The sequence below is a fragment of the Numida meleagris genome, chromosome 4 (assembly GCF_002078875.1).
Source record: "Numida meleagris isolate 19003 breed g44 Domestic line chromosome 4, NumMel1.0, whole genome shotgun sequence".
In the NCBI taxonomy this organism is placed as follows: Eukaryota; Metazoa; Chordata; class Aves; order Galliformes; family Numididae; genus Numida; species Numida meleagris.
Window position 1 is genome coordinate 10389762 of NC_034412.1, and position 17278 is coordinate 10407039.

The 17278-nt window shown below is 45.2% G+C and overlaps 1 protein-coding gene across 4 annotated transcripts in view; it reads left to right on the top strand.

Moving 5' to 3' along the window:
- The window catches only part of LOC110398225 (interleukin-1 receptor accessory protein-like), a 34775-nt gene extending 18351 nt beyond the window's left edge, over nt 1–16424 (top strand). For 3 of the 4 annotated variants that reach the window (XM_021395693.1, XM_021395691.1, XM_021395692.1), the window contains 9 exons: nt 3654–3939; nt 4683–4875; nt 6914–7079; nt 8058–8129; nt 9237–9366; nt 10427–10575; nt 12807–12956; nt 13606–13749; nt 15994–16424. In XM_021395693.1, the coding sequence (XP_021251368.1) occupies nt 3654–3939; nt 4683–4875; nt 6914–7079; nt 8058–8129; nt 9237–9366; nt 10427–10575; nt 12807–12956; nt 13606–13749; nt 15994–16361 (1658 nt within the window). In that variant the 3' untranslated portion in view covers nt 16362–16424. Of the gene's footprint in view, nt 1–3653; nt 3940–4682; nt 4876–6913; nt 7080–8057; nt 8130–9236; nt 9367–10426; nt 10576–11778; nt 12098–12806; nt 12957–13605; nt 13750–15993 lie in introns of those variants that run through there. The other variant, XM_021395694.1, reaches the window with a different exon arrangement.

The following is a 17278-nucleotide window of genomic DNA, read 5'->3' on the forward strand; positions in this document are numbered from 1 at the left end:
ATTTTTAAGGTGGTAATGATTAATTCTCACTTAATTGCTTTCCTGGACCAGCTTTCTGCCTCATTGATGCTGTCGCTTGTGTCAAGCTAACCGCTGGTTTGGCTGCCCTCCACACACAGAGGTGATCTTGGATCAGCTTTGCCTGAAGATAATACTGCAGAAGAAGGCAGAAAGCTGTGGGGTGCTGCAGTCCCATCCTTTACTGCTGAGTGGGGAAGAGCATCTCCCAAGTGGCAGCCTTGCTCTGCACGTGGGTCAGGCCCCCTCCTGCGGATTAGGGACTGATTTGGCAACTGGCAGGGTAGTTAGTGTGGGCATGATGGATGCCCTGTCATCAGAGCGGCTCTTTACAACTTCTGTGAAGAAATAATTAGTGGAAGCCTTTTGTTTGTAGCCCCAGGGCATGGGCAGGGAGAGCTGGGGTGGAGGTGGTGTGGAGATGGTAGAGTTCATTGCTGGAGAATTTTCCTTTAAATGGAGGTACTGTGACTATGCTTGAGACGAAGCTGCTGTAGAGCAGTAGATATACCCTTATGAGCAAGAGCTGCAACACACAGTCCAAGCAGGGAAGACGTTTGGAGCTAACTTCTGATTCACCTACACGTGCACCCATCACTTTGCTGGATTTCCATTAGTCAAATGAAGCCCTGAAGTCAGTGCGAGTGCTGCTCCCACTTGATTTAATCTTAACCCCAGCAGCGTAGTATAGCGTAGGAAATGCTTCAAGAGGGAAGAAACCTGCTTCCTAGGCCTAGCTAGTAAAGATAAGTGTGAACATGTGCAAACTAGTACAGCAGTGTTCAAGTTTAGGCTGCTTCCAGTAACTAGAGCTGAGTTCTTGTGGGTTTCTTGCATGTTCTTTCTGTGATGCCCTTCTTGAATACCATTACTGGAGTCAGGATCTGTCAATGTGTATGTATATATATTTATCAGTGGGAGCTGAGGTTCAGTGTGAAGTTCTGACCTTTCGAGCTGTCTCCAGTGTAGACTGACCTCCAAGCATCTGCATACTGCATTAGCAGCAAACAGGTTCTGAATACTCATTGCGGCTTAAACAGTAGAGAGGGTGCAAAACATTACAGTGCCCCAGAATGGAAATACCACTGCTACTGACAGCATGGCAGCGGGGAGGAGGGAAGTTGTGTGGAGCACCACAACTTGTAGCCTTGGTCTATGTGTAAAAGAGGTGTCCATCAGCCTGTGCTGTTTGATGTCGCGACGGTGAGCAATGGGTCATGGCACTGCTCTGTGAGGGCAGCTCTGCAGGACACACCTAAACATGACCTGCACGGTGTGATGGCATTCCTGAGGTCTCTTGAAGTGGCCAAAATCCCCACGTACCACTCTTACAGAAAAGGACAACAGCCTTTTTCTTCCCTCAACTTAAAAAAAAAACAAGGCCCATACAATGATGTATTTTTTTTTCCCTGCACATTACTCAAAAGCAATGTATTTTATTTTCATTTACTCATTCAGTTAGAACGGGTAAGTAGCTTTACAATGCTGATTTATGAACTCTTGCAAAACGCAAGAGCTGGTCACGATTGCAAAATTCATTGATCTTTACTCCAAGAATTTCAGGACTGTAATTTTTTATATAGTTTCCTTCCTCTCCAGCCTTGCCATTTAAAGTAGTGAGGACGATTTTCCTTATTGCAGCCCATGAGGACACTGCAAAGTCAGGTGCAGGAAAGAGAGCCCACGTGTCCTGATGTACAGTCCCAGGTCTGCTGGGAGACCTTCGTTTTGGAGGGAGAGGCTTTCTGTATGAAAACAAATGTGAATGGCAATGAGAGCTTTGTCATGCAGTTAGCAGACAGCCAGTGACAGGCTCATCTGTCTTGTTTACCACACCATGGAAACTTGACCTAATCCAGAAGCATGAACCAGCATACTGGTTCCACTTGGTTTCCAAGTTGGTTTCTTCTGGGGTGGTGATAGGTGACCATGCACCTTCTCGTGGTGTAAGGCTTCCAATGCTGATTTTGGTCTCTCAGAATGAGCCTTGCCTCTGGCTGCAGTAGTTAGTCTTGCTTGATGTGTAGTTTTGAAAGAAGTACCCCTGTGTTTGAGGTGACGGGCTATGGCACTCCCCAGTGCTTTGGGTTTTGGTTTCCTAATTCCTGGGCTCTCAGTCTCACCACCTCCTCCCAGTCCATTTTGCTCTTTGCCCAGATACCACAGGAGCAGTGTAGTTTGCATTTGCATGATGTATGAAACAGCCAGAAAACATTTCTATTCTTATTGGCCCAGATTTTGCCTCCCCATGACAGAGCCACATGAGTTAGCAGGGCTGCCTTAAAGCACTGTGGGGCTGTCTTCTCAAAGGTTCCTCTCTTTGCTTTTTTTAATTAAGTATGAATTTGGGGCCAAGCTACGTCCCACTGTCTATTTAAGGAAGATAAAATGCCAGAAATCCTGCTTTGGGCCTGTGAAGTCAGTTCAGAAGAATTGGGCTCAAAGAGCATATTGTATTCTGTTTTTTCCTCTCTGTCCAAGCTCCTCTAATATCTGCGAACTAGAGAAGCTTTGCAATGCTGTCTCTGAGGTAGCTGCTGTGTGCTGCGATGCCCCTCCTGGGGCAGCTGCAGGCAGCACCCCTTTCTGCTGGACTCATTTAGGGCTCTGAGATGTCAGGCTGCTCTTGCTAATGCTTCCTGGCTGCTGCAGGGGGTGCGAGGGCAGCATGCTGTGCCACCTCTGCCCTGGCAGCATGGGCGATGCAGGCTGCTCTCAGGTTAGCTGGCACCTTGTGTTGCTTGCACTGTGTCTCTTTGTGACAGGGCATCCTTCTGGGTGGGAGGAATAGGGTGAAAAGGAGCTTGTGGGGGATAAATGGGTGGTGAGTGTGCTGTTTGTCCTGATCTTGTTCACTGGAAGCAATTAAAAAAAAGAAACTAAGAAAAAAAAATCACTGAAGAGCTGTTTTTTATTGCTGCTTAATTTCTGTCAGTCTGAGTCTGCCTGGAGCTGTGCTGATCCTGTTGGATGGCGCTTGAGACATGTGCTGGGGGCTGCTTGGTGATCCCCAAGTGAACCTGCTGCTGTCTCCTCTGCGCCCCCTCAGCCTCCCTTCCCAGACTTTGCTATAAACAGTCATTACATGTCACTTGGTAGTGTTTGTACTCTGTTAGCATAGCATGCACAGGGGTCACACAAATCCACAGCAGAAAAGACAGTCCTTGTTCTTATCTGCTCCGTTCCAGCTTCCTCTAGAGGGCAATGGCCCTACCTCTAAGGGGAGGGTTAATGTCTGCAGTGTTCAGTTTTCTCTTGTTCAGGTGACTCTGTTCAGGCACACACCTCTATGATTGTTTTTTCCCACTGCAGTAATTTTTAAAGCTGAACTCCCCTGGAGCTCTCAGGGAAGACTGGTAACACCAGTATCCTATTGTATCTCATCCCCATGAGGATGATACCTTGGAAAAACATAGGAGATGTACAAATGAAGGATGATGTTTACAGCTTCTCAAGAGCTGAGCATGATATTTGTGTTGTGCTTTGTGAAAGCCAAGTTTGCTTCCACTTAAAACCCTGGATTTTTTTGCCTCTCACTTTGGTGGAGGCGGGATCAAGGGTGTAGGGAACCAGCACGAAGTTGCTTTTCTCCTGTAGCTTTGCAAGCTAAGGCACTTTGTTCCTTGTGGTTGTAGAACGCTGTGATGACTGGGGTGTGGACACCATGAAACAGATCCAGATTTACGATGGGGAGCCTGCCAAGATCAAATGCCCACTTTTTGAGACCTTCTTGAAGTACAACTACAGCACAGCCCATTCTGCTGGCTTAACCCTGATCTGGTACAGGATTGGGCAGGACCGGGATCTGGAGGAGCCCATTAACTTTCGTCTCCCGGATAATCGCATCAGTAAGGAGAAGGACACCCTTTGGTTCTGGCCTGCTCTCCTCAATGACACTGGGAATTACACGTGCATGCTCAGGTAGGTTGTGGGGCACAGCTTCTGTAATCTCAGGTTTTCTGTGGAAGCAGGAGGACCATGCTGTTAGCAGTGGATCTTTCTGTAGAGAGAAGAGCGTTTACATAAGTGTTAATAGAAAAAGAATGTTACAATTATAAGGCCACTCAGCACTGAGCCAATTTACATTGCGATAATGCTTTGAGCCTTGTGAGCATTAATGAACATGCCTCTTCTTGCTAACTACAAGTGTCCATGAAAGTATTATTGCTGAGCCCATGGCAAAATCCATAAGCACTCACCATTAAGAAGTGATCTGTATGTCTAGAGTAAAAATTGCTTCAGATGCAAGGGTGATGTTTTGACTGTGTGATAATTTGGCAAAGATTCATGAGATTCAGACTTCTAGGAAATTAAAAGTGTCTCTAAGTATGGTACAAAATGAACATAGCAGCTGCTGTGCACTGAGCACAAGAGCTCTTTCTAAGCTTCCTTGTGTTATCTCATGTTCACTGTGCCTTTGAAACTATTTTCTGCTTTGCTTTACCAGCAGGAGAGCGCATGTTGCTTATTAGTCATGTTTATGGGCTTTTCTGAGGTGGTTTGGCCATCTCTCGTTCTTCCTTTCACATATGTACAAGTCATCTAAGGCTGTATATGTCTCATGAGAATGATGATGCTCATTATTGCAGATGTGATCTTTATTTCACTACCCTACAGTAGGAAGCTAGTCGTGTCTAATCAGCCCTATCCTCCTTTGTCCTTAGAAACACAACCTACTGCAGCAAAGTTGCCTTTCCCTTGGAAGTTGTTTCAAAAGACCAAGGCTCTTGTGTGAGCCATTCAATAAAACCTGCTGAGCAGATGTTCTACCTGGAGTATGCTAATGAAAAGATCATGTGTCCAGACATTGACGGGTTTTACCCTCCTAGTGTAACACCAACTATCAAGTGGTACCAGGTGAGAAGCACTTTTATCATTATTTGGGCAGTGGGGGGATTTGGTGTAAGCAATGTGTGAGGTGAGAACCATGGAGCTGTGTTTTAGAGTCTGCCCAGTGAATAAACTGTTAGTAAAGCTGCAGTTAGAGCTTTGTTTCCACTGAGTTCAAGGATAAAACTGTCTTTGGATAGGAGAAATAACATTGATATTATGTGTGTGTATGTATATATATATGTGTTTGTATGTGTGTGTGTATATATATATATATATATATAATGTGTGTGTATATATACTCTTTTGACTTGTGTAAGTGGAGAAGATTCAAGTAAGGGAATTAGGAACTTAAATTCTGCTACTGATAGTGTGCCTGACCTACATGGCAAGCAAATCACTATCCCTGTGAAGAAAATCATGACTTTATTCCCTTTTTAGTAAAACAAACATTAAAACACTTTGTAATCTAAGGAGAATAACCTCTCCGAAATCTCATGAGGTCAGGGAATGAAGTTGTAGAGCAGGGCTCTTCAAGGACCATTTAGAATCATAGACTAGAAGCACAGAATTGCTCAGGTTGGAAAAGACCTTAAAGATCAAGTCCAACCTCAACCTAACCATACTACTCTAACAACCCACTGCTAAATCATGTCCCTGAGCACCACATCCAAATGGTTTTTAAACACATTCAGGGATGGTGACTCAACCACCTCCCTGGGGAGCCTGTTCCAGTGCTTAACAACCCTTTCTGTAAAGGAGTTTTTCCTGATACCCAGCCTAAACCTCCCCTGGTGCAACTTGAGGCCTCAACTTCACAAACCTCTTTTCTGAGGATGGAGAGATCCCAATTCCATTCTGCTCTGATAATCAGGCTGTTTCCAGCCATCCTCAGGCACATGCCTACACAACTACTGCTAAATTGTATTAATTTTTTACCTCAGTATTTTTCTTTAGATGGATGCCTTTAGTCAAGAGAGAATAAGAAATTCTCAGGGGTTGCACAGCCAGAGGGCTGTGGGACTGAATTCTCTAACAGCTTGTAAAGCACTTTCAAATTTCAAGGTGGAAGGTGCTATATGAGTGAATTTAATAGTAAAGAAAGTTGGCAACGAGTATCTGCTGTTTAAAAGAAAAAAAAATAAAAATTTAAAGATATCCAACTCTGAAATCCTTCAGGAAAAGCTTGCTTTCGTAGCCAAGAGGAACAGTTTAATTCTGATAGTTGAAATGTCTTACTTGTACTGTTCATTGAAATTCACATTTCAACAAGCAATTAGGAGGATGAAACAAAAAGCCCCATGGAAATCGTTTTTTCAGGCAGCAAGTCATCCCGTGCCTAATAAAAAACATTAAAAATGGTATATGACCCCTGTCTTAAATTGCCCCATTAGGATCTAACTCATTGGGAAATGCACCATTCAGAAGCAATCTCTTAAAAAATGTGCATATCTTTGGGTTTTATGATAATCAAGATATCATCGGCTTAACTGCTTCCTGAAAGGGGATCTCTAGCTTGGTGCTTGGCTGAGGTTTCCTGCCTCACCTGGTAGAGAGAGAAGAGTTACTGAGCTTTTTGTATTATAGATTCTCATTTGCCAGTTGCCAGTTCTGGGGCCTCATTGACAGTTGATGTCAGTCAGGGTAGCATGATTAGTCCCGAAAGAGTTAGAGATGCTGACATCAATGGGGGGCAAGTCCTTTAGTCTTGGTATCCATTTGTGAATACATCATCATTTTTCTTCTTGTCTGTTTTTACTTTAATCTGCAGAGGTGTTCACCTTGATTGCAAATGCACTTCTAGATCAGAGCTAGGTGTGTGTTTGAAATTGTCTAAATTTGAGGTGCGATAAAGCTATTAGGATCATCTGCTTCATCACCTCTTTTTTGAGGTGAATGAACCAGTTTGTATTCCAGTGTTCTCAAGTTTCATGGCATTTAGGCCTGAGCTACGTCAGATACCCAAGTATCATATTCATGGTTTCAAAACAGGTATTTGCAGTAGAATTTAAACCAATAACTTTTTGAGTCCCAAAACACAAGTGCTTTTTCTGCCTGACTCTAGACCTGCAGATTAGTGGATGGCTTCAATGAGCGACACCCTCAAGGGCCCAAGCTTGTCATTGGTGTTGTCCGCAGCGCATATGAAGGGAATTACACCTGCATCGTGACATTCAGGGACCATGGAAGAACATATAATCTCACCAGAACCGTAAAGATGAAGGTGGTAGGTAAGAATGACTTAAAAAAGTATAAAGTGCAGGTGGATAACAGCAGAAATGGTGAAAACTGCTCAAGTCTGTCACAGGATCTGTTTGTGGTTGTGTTCAGTCTGTGTAACCCAGCTGACCTGTCACTGCTATATTTTGGCTTGCTGGGGTCAGCCTTCTTTGACTGTCCAGGGCATGTCGTGATAGAAGCTCCACCCACCACCATGTCAAATGCCCCCAAAGGAACACCAAGGGTAACCAGGCTTTGGCTGGTGAGATACAGCCCATGGGATGGTCAGGGGTACCCTCTGCTGGCACACGAGTGCATAACTCTGACACTCTTGCTCATTTTTGTCTCCAGTGCCATTTGGTCATCATTATTTGTGGGATTGTCCAATCATAGCCAACTTGTCCCAGTCCTCTTGCAATCTCAAAGCCTTGTGTGCTGAGGTAGAGTGACTTTTGACGGATGGGATTTCAGCTATCTATGCCAGTGCATGGACAGGTGTGCACTATGGACAAGGGCTCAGCCTACCTGCCAGTGAGTCATAGATGGAGCTTAAAATCCTAGTGAACAGTAGAGCATGTGCTGAGTGCAATGACAACTACAGCTTTGAGAGCAGAATTAAATGCTTATGACAAAAGTTGATGTTGGCACCTTACTTTTTAGGAGCGGAAATAAAAAGAATTTCTGGTATAGTTTGTACTTCATGGAATATGCTGAGTCCCATGGAGACATGGAGATCTTCAGATGTGAGAGGCTCCAAACCTTGTATCTAGACTTACCTGAACTTTGAAGGAGCCTCAAAATCTGCATCTGGCACTGTCTGGGGACTAGGACTAGATTTCCCTTTGCTTGAAACTCCGTGTTAGGATTGCATTACAAATTATTTAGCAGCATATGTACCAGGACAGGGGGACTTCTTGAGTAAAGCTGCAGGGGCTGCACTTCTCATGAAGCTCAGCCCCCCATGTGCGCTTCTCTGTTCTCTCCCACAGGATCTCCAAACAAGGCCTTGCCACCACAGTTCATTTCCCCAAATGAACATGTTGTCTACGAACTGGAAGCAGGTAAATGGCAATGCCTGCCATCCCTATGGGGACAGGGATGCATGGCCAGTCAGGCAGAGACTCTCCTTTCCCTCTGCTTCCCCAGTGCTTCCCCTCACCGAGCACAGCAGCTGCCACAAGCTGTCTGGCAGATGGTTTGGGGTGCTAGTTCTTCATGACAGAATAGGGGGACATAGCTTTAAAGTTAATTTGTGCACACAGATTTTTTTTTTAAATATTCAGGCATGGAGATAGAGGACTCCAGTGAACTGGAGCAGATGCAGAAACAGATGAAATGAGAACTCTTAGTTACTTAGAGCAATTCCTGTAGGACTTTGTGTCAGTCCTGACCCTGGCTGTGGTTTGTTCCAGCTCTCCTTCATTCAGCTCCTTTGTGGTTTCTGCCTTCTGGCCACTTCTTTGCTCATCTCCTCTCCCTCTGGTTACTTCCTAATTAATGACAGCTCTCCATTTGCTGGCCTTACAGCATTGTGTAGTGGGATATTACACTGCTTCCTCTACCCCATCTGTTTAGACTGATAGCTCTTTGGAGCAGTTCCCTATGCTGAATGGATTGTGTCCCATTACACTGCTGTAATAAATGTCATGCCAATGATGATGATTACCAGCAGTGTACTTTAAAGCACTGCTTCCAAGCTCAGAAGATCAGGCTTCTGCCACAGTGTCTTTGAGACTTGTGGGCTGATCATAACAATATTGAGGCTCCCAAGCCTGATCTTGAGCGGAAGTAAAGTGCCTGAAGAACTGTTTCCACACCAAAATCCTTCTCTCTAAGGTCACTGTCCCCTGTGCAGTAGAATTGCTTAACACTGCCAAGGTTTCCAAGAAGTGGTTGGCATGGAGCATCTCTATTTGGGTGTGTCATTTGGTGCAGTCAAGGAATTTCTGAAGTATTTAGGAAAGCAGGATATTTTTTCCTGTTTATTTCCATCACAGGTCAACATATCCAGGGTATTAAACAGACATCAGATGCCTGAAAGTGTGTGCTGGCTTTGTTGCTTCCTAAAGTGAGGCAGAGCTTAGGCTGGTAGGGCCACTGGAAAGCTCAGAGGTCAGTGTTGTGCTATTTGTGCTTTGTAATACTTCGCTGTGGCCATTTCTTCCCAGGAGATGAGCTTGTTTTGTCCTGTGAGGTCTTTTTCACCTTTCTGAAGGACTCTCGGACTGAGGTGTGGTGGACCATAGATGGAAAAAACACAGATGACATCATGGACCCCAAGATAAAAGTCACACAAAGGTAACACTTGGTTTGTCTAACTCTGACCTGGGTCCCACAGAGAGGTATGGGTGCAGGTGGCAGTACTGTAGCCCTGCTAGACCTGCCTGCAGCATGTTTGTGGCTTTTCCAACCACGAGGGAAGTCTTTAGGCAAACGGATCAAGGCAAGAGTGTGTCAGATCTACTGAGGTCTCCTAACATCCCATTGCTCTTACGCTTCCTCTGCAGGCCCTGGGGCCAAATACTAGTCTAATTTTCTCTTGCAAGGGAGTGTGGATCTCCACCTTCCCTCTTGATCAGGAAGCCATGTATCTGCACTGTGCTGCAGTGAGCTCCAGGGAGAAGACATTTAAACCTGGTCAGTGCCTTGCTTTAGAGAAAGGTTTGTGGGAGCTTTGTCTCCCAGTTCTCATCATCACCCATACCAGTACAAACAGCTGATGGTACTGTGAGATTTCAGGAGCAGGCAGACACAGATTTGTTTAGAGGAATGCTCTGAAATAGCTTAAATGACAAAATGTTTCAAGAGACAGGGGCTGAAAACAAATGATAGTGTTATGCATAGTATCGATTAGGAGGAATGCAGAGAGATTCAATTATGTGAAGAATCCAAATGAGGTTCAGAAACTTGTTTACCGGGTGCTGAATTAGATACAGAAGGCAATCACTACCTGATTGGTTTGCAAACCATTGTAGAAGATAGAAAGGCAAATGGCAATATCTGCAAAATGAGAATAACAGTAAGTTCAGGCAGAGAGAGACAAGGTGACTCATCCAGGATTGCACAAGGAAAGTGGAGTGGACTTGGAATCCTGAGTTCATGGGATCTGTTGCTTTGTAGGCAAGAACCTTCTTTTTCTCTAAAATAAAATGACACATCTGCAGTGGGGAAGAATGAGTGGGTGACTGAATGGCAGAGCTCAGAGGGCTGTGATCAGCTGCTGGTCTAGTTGTAGCCTGTAGCTAGTGGTGTCCCCCAGGGGTCAGTACTTGGTTCAGTCTTCTGCAACTTACTCATCCATGACCTGGATGCAGATCTAAGTGTTCAAGTATGTAATGCTCCAGTTTTCCTCTTGCAGTGAAATTCCTAGAAGTTTTGAAGACAAAACTATCATAAGGACTCTAACAGTTGCAAAAACCACACCAGAGGACTTGAAACGCAATTACACTTGCTATGCCAGAAATGCCAGAGGGGAAGGCCATAGCCAGGCCATGGTGCGCATGAAAGGTAAAGTACTTGCAGAGCATGGTTGTGAATTGAGGCACGCTCACACTGGGCTGTCCATCCTGCCTTGAGCCTTGGCCTGCAAAACAGTAGGGGAACAATTATTTCATTCAGGCTTTTTTTTTTTTTTTCCAATGCACACTACTCTTTATGCATAGATGTATTATAGCTGCTTATACTGCACTTGGTGATGTGGAGCAAAGTATGCGTATTTCATATGCCTGTGCTATGGTCAATTGCCTAGTGAGAACAAGAGAGGGGTAGAAGCTTTCTCATGCCATCCTTGTACTACAGCTGATGCATACTCTAGGGGCAGAGTGGTTTGAAATGATTTCAGATTAGTTGGTTGTGTGAGGGTTTTGCACGATGCAACAGCCACCTACTGGCATCCTGGAGAAGGGACATTGCACTCTGACGTTAGGTGGGAAGTGAGGTGATCTGACCATGATGCTCTGTGGTTTTACTCCTTGCTGTGATGATGCTCCAATCTACATACAGCCACCTCACTGTGGTTGGTATGGACTGGTCAAGCTCTGTTCAAGCTTTACTCAGAGTCACTTTCCTACATCTTTTTCATCAAAGGTATTTCTTCCTGTTTCATGGACCCACCTCTCAGTAATAAGAACTGAGCCTTCATGTAGGTATATAAGGTTTCACAAGTAAGGTGGATATTTCTGCTGTTTTATCAACCTCATCTAGAGCTTCAGTACAGCTTGCTGCAGATCAGTTCTCCCCTCTCATATGAGATCCTGGTCTGCCTTGTGGAGATCATGCTAGGCACGTTCTTCCTCCCACTTTCACCTGTTAGGATGGGAAGGCTTACAGAAGTCTATTCTAGAAGAGTTCTTTCTCTTCTTTCTCGGTCCTTGTCCTCTTTCATTTTTAGTCCCATTCATTTGAAATGTACCTTTTCTGGATCACTAGGAAGAAACAATAGACAAAACAGAACTGAAAGACTGAAGCCATCTGCTAGTGCATTCACCCTACGTAATTCTTCTGGGATGATAATGGTTGTATATGTAGCAGAAGTGAATCTAAAGCCTTCAAATTCTTTCCCCAAACAGCAGCGCCTAAATGCTGTATCTAGTGGACTGATCTGCTCTATCCTCTTCTCTTCCTCCCACGTTTGCTCCTGCAGCAGTTGAGTGGGTTTTCTCTGAGCAGACTTGGTTACTCACAGCCCCTCCTTTCTGCTCTGTTCCACAGAAACTTGCAAGATTCGGCCTCAAGCACTGCTGGCAGAACAACCTTGAACTAAGCTCACTGCAGACCATTCTGGCATAGGACTACCAGGCATCCTAGAACCTAACCCCTCGCCACTTACCATCCAGTTTTTAGCAAGTAGCTGTATATGCTGGCTCCAGCTATTTCATTACATTAGGTTATATAAGTTTCCTGATTTTTCTGGATGCTTTCCCTTCTTTCCCTTGTACTTCTGCTGCTCATCACCTAATGAAACTTGTTAAATTCCTTGCATTTTCTCTTTGGTTATTAACTTTCTAATAAAATGTAATAGATCTTGGAATCTGGTGATGTTTCCATTCACTGCTCATATCATGCAGTTTGCCAGCATGCAAGTGAGCTGCCACATGAGTCACTGTTAAAAAAAGTAATAAGTAAAATGAGTTGTCCAGGAATACAACTTTTTCTGCCCATAATACGAAGAAGCAGCATCATCATAACAGATACCATATGAATTGGAGGGGAGACTGTGATCTTGTCTTGATCCCGACAGGGTTGTCTTTTTTTGTTTGCAAATGCTTCAGCTGTTCTGAAATGAACTGATTCTTCCTTTGTGATGGGAAACAGGTCAAGGCTAGTTATATCCTTGCTATCATTCTGAGATGTGACATAAGAACTGTGGGTGTGTGATGGGGAGGGAAAGCAATGGCCACCATTGCCTTTACGTTGTCGCAGGTGAGCTTTGGGTGACTCTTCTAGAAGTGTGCGCTGTTGTGTTGTCCAAAGAGGATGCATATCCTCATGAGAGGATCACATTCGTATGCTGGCTTTGGGCTGTGCAAGTGATTTCCATCTGCAGGCCTGCTGTCACATGTCCTGCCAGACAAGCTTTGGTTTGACCACCTTCCTCTGAAGGGCCAGCTTGGCTCTTGGCTTTTATTTCCCAGTGTTCCTCTGCATCATTCGACTACATATAGCACATACTTGTTCCTGCTTAGCTGAAGGTGCAGCCTGTTTGGTAAACCTGTCCCCTTGTTCTTTTCTGCATCTAGTTGTAGCACCGAAGTACACTGTGGAGCTGGCCTGTGGACTGGGAGCAACCATCCTGCTCGTTGTGGTGCTGATTGTTGTCTATCATGTTTACTGGCTTGAAATGGTCCTCTTCTATCGAGCTCATTTTGGAACAGATGAAACCATTCTAGGTAAGGAGTTAAAGAGCTTATTTTACAAGTAATTGCCTGGCTTCTCTGATTCTAAGCAGGGATTCTCAAATCAGGAGTGATTTACTTGAAAATATGGGAATGCATCCAAAAGGATGAGATAATTAAGTACCCTTCTTCCTCAGTATGACCACATCTTCCCTGCGTTACTGGAATTTCTCTTCATGGGATTCTGAGCTGAGATGTTGTTCTCTGTAGGATGAGGAGGGTGTGTGCTGGAACACTCATTGTTCCTTGGGTGAAGGGGGTGCTATGGCTGTCAAGAGTGTAGGCAGAGTGCAAATGTCTGGTGGGATTGCTCACATGGGTAGACAACAATGGGAGGAAGCAGTGTCAGAAGTGGAAGAGGATGAAAGGACACGAGACAGAACAGGTTGGTTGTGTTTCTGCAGTCTTTTGCCTTCGGCAATCCAGTGGTGTCTGGGTACCTTCACGTTCAGCCTAGGCAATAAGAGGCAGCGCTGCTGCCTTATAGCTATGGAAATTGATGTCTTGACCTGCAGTACCTGGGCTCAAAGTGAGCCTTTGTATTTGCTTTTCCCCTGAAGAAAGTCTGAGAGGACTCAGCATGCACAGTATCACAAGTGTCTCTTCTGCTGTTTGTATTTCTCTGTACTCTCTCAACACTCAGATGGGAAGGAGTACGATGTGTATGTGTCCTACGCACGCAACGCGGAGGAGGAAGAATTTGTGCTGCTGACGCTGCGGGGAGTCCTGGAGAATGAGTTTGGGTACAAGCTGTGTATCTTCGACAGAGACAGCCTCCCTGGGGGAAGTGAGTACTTCGCAGGGGGCAGTGCTCCATGTACATCCTCTCTTCTTTATTGGTCTTTGAGATACTGATCATAAAATCGTAGAATTGTAGAGTGGCTTGGGTTGGAAGGGACCTTAAAGATCAAGTTCCAATCCCCCTGTGGAGGGCAGGGATAAATGATGAGAACTGGCCATTCCAGACTAGCTTTTATCCTCCCCATCTCCAAGAGCAGTCTTTTGTTGGTATCTTCTAATGTTTTTGCTTCACCTTGACAATGTCACAGATGTCCACTGAAGCTTTTTTGGTGGCCTGGAGCAAGTGGTGGCTGTGGTCATTTCAGTTGCTCTCTCCAAGTGTGATGTGTGGGAGTGGTTGCTTTATCAGCACAAAGGAAACATCCTCTCACATTCACACACAACCTCTGAGCTGCTTTAGGAAAGGGGGAAAAAGTCAAGGCTTAAAAAAAATAAATAAAGGACTGTGATGCTGGACTGGGCTGCTAGTTCACATAGAGCATTGGTGAACACCTGGAAAAACAGAAGTGCCTGCTTCAAGGTGGTGTGGAGTGTGCCCTACCAGCATCACTGAGATGATAATGTGCCCTCCCACGAGGCCTCCCACTCATCTTCATTAATCAGAAAATCTGTGTCTAACATAGCAGAAAATTAGCTGTTATGGTTAAGAATATTTTGTTGCATGTAGGATGCAGAAAATCACCCAGAATAGAAGTTTGTGAAACTGGCACTGATAGAGCATCTTCCACCTCTCTGCTGCTTAAGATTGCTGTGGGCCAGAAGTGTACTCACCAACTTCATGTAGAAACTTGGTTTAATTTGCCAGTCTTCTGGGGCTGTTGTAAACATTGCCTGTTAGGAGGGCTACAGGTGAGCACAGCTGCCTTCAATATTACCCACCAGCCTGTGCTCCTTGCCTCCCAGCAGAGGTCTGGGGGCGGTAGTTTTGACATCATATAGTCCCAAAGCAGTGTTGCTGGAGGGGGAATTGCAAGAAAGATGTTTCACTTGGTACTGCAATTGAGCAATAACAGAGCAAATACTGACCACTACTTGATATTAAAGGTTCTCAAGATCATTGGGAAGGCAGAATAAACAGAAGCTAGCCTGCACAGACATGAGATTGTCAAAGGGAGTGATGTACAGTACCAGGCAGCCCAGTTGCTGCACTGGGTTTTGCAGGACCTCTGCTGACTCCAGGCAGACTGATGTTCCCACTAGTTGTTCCTCAAGACATCCATCCTTCCCCATGTTCCACTCCGCCACCACTGTCTATTATTCTTCATTCCCTTTGGAGAGATTCATTTGCTTTCCAGCACAACAATCCTGAGCTTCCTTGCCATTCACCACCACCCAAAAAGTGTTCCCATCCCAGCTCACTGGCACTGCCAGCCTCAATGCGGCGATCTCTGAGGACCAGCCCAGCTGAGCTCTGCCTTGCTGGCTCATGGCTGCAGTTAGCGATGCTGCTGGGCCCTCCCCATTGCTTCTGAGCTAGGATTTGACTGATCTTCTTGGGGAAGCACAGCAGTCCAGGAAATAGCTTTTGGCAGCTGGTGCCATGCCTCTGGAGTGTACATCTGTGTCGTCAGGAGAGTTATGTTGTCCTTGGTGAAGGAACAGTGGGAGATTGATTATCCTATGAGTTTGCTGACAGGAACTAATCAAATGTGCTTGACAGCTAAATGAAGTTGCCTGTCAGTGTTATTTTATTCTCCGTTGTGTTTTCTGACCACTCAGGAGCATTCTGTTGTCAATGCAGTGTGGGAGACCCTGCAGCAGAGAGAGCAAGCACTGGGATTCACGCTTACAGGGGATTTTCGCATTAATTACAGAAAGGTGGCTAAGGACAATCTACATGCAGGTTTTAGAAAATCAAAGATGATCCACAGTTACCATGATACTTGTCATTTTTTGGGCGCCTCATTAAAAGTCCTCTGAGTAGTTTACTTGTCACTTTTAGCAACACTCAGATCTGCTTTCATCAACGATAGCAGCAGGGACGACTAGCGTAAAATCGGTTGATATAACAGTATTTCCAAAGTAAATTAACTCATGAGAAACATAGAGATTCCTCAAGGGGGCCATGGGCTAGGAGGTCTTGCAGAGCTTGGGAAGCACCAATGTGGTCTTTGGAAAGGGCATCTGAGGGATTTCATCACCCCCTTCTAAAAGCTATGTGGAATCATATGAACACCTCAGCAGCCTGTTCTCAGCCATCACTAACCACCCTGATGTTTCTTTCTCCCAGTTGTCACAGACGAAACCCTGAGCTTCATCCAGAAAAGCCAACGTCTGCTTGTTGTCCTGAGCCCCAACTACGTCATGCAGGGGACGCAGGCCCTGCTGGAGCTCAAGGCTGGCCTAGAGAATATGGCCTCCAAGGGCAATATCAGAGTCATTCTAGTGCAGTACAAAGTCATCAAGAAGAGCAAAGTGAAGGAGCTGAAGAAGGCCAAGGCGGCCTTGAATATCATTAAATGGAAAGGAGAGAAATCAAAGTTCCCAAAGGGCAGGTTCTGGAAGGAGCTACAGGTGGAACTGCCAGTAAAAAAAATTACCAGGAGTTCAAGCCTTGATGGGCAAGAGCCCTCATACGTCTCCCTGAGAAATGTTTGATGCCATCAGCAAAAAAAACCAACAACTGAGAACCCACCCACAAAACAGAAAACCCACCAAAAATATAGAAGTTAGGCCAGGGACTGGGAAGGAGCTCAGGGTGGGCTTATGTCCCAAGTGTTTCAGAGGACAGTCATGTCTCCCTGCAGCTTTCCTACTGTCCTGGCAATAGTATGACCAAATATACATACACTCCTCTCTGTGATTGTACGCCCTTGTAATGAACCACAGAAGCCCTGGTCTCAGGGTCTATATTTGGGATCTTCAGGTAGGGTGCAGCCAGCACCTTGTGATAACGTGGCATTTGTACATGCCAGTACTCCTTGATCCAGTTCCTATGGGACATTCCTTCGCTTCCAGGACAGGGCTTCTTTCCTCTCCTCCATGCACTCTGTCCTGATTGTTGGTCCTTATAGCAGAGGTGGGGGGGCAATTTGAATGGTGGCTCCAATATAGAGCCTTTAATCTGTGTCCCAGCCCTGTAGTCCTGATTGCTGTGGGACCACGCATTTCTGCATTGGTGGGGGAAGTATCAATTCTTGAAGCTCCTCATCTTCTCTCTCCACATTTTTATAGGAGCAGGTGCATTCAGATAGTTCAGCAATGTGGAATTGCTGTTACAGAAGCAATATATGTATACATTTTTTTTAAACATGCTCTTCTAGGTGCTATTTGTATTGTAGCATTTCTACTAATAAGCAGTCTGTCTCTAGGACTCTCCAGTCTTCTGAGCATCCTAAATCCTTCAGGGCTGTAATGCTTGTAATCCAGGGGGTACCTCTCATTAGCACAGGCCATGGAGCATCTCTGAGAGGTGCTTCTTTGAAGAGTAAGCTCAGGGATTTCACAAGAACTGCAAAGAACCCCAGTATACTACTGAACCCACCTGCTGTCTCTATGCTGCTGGCTGGGGAAAG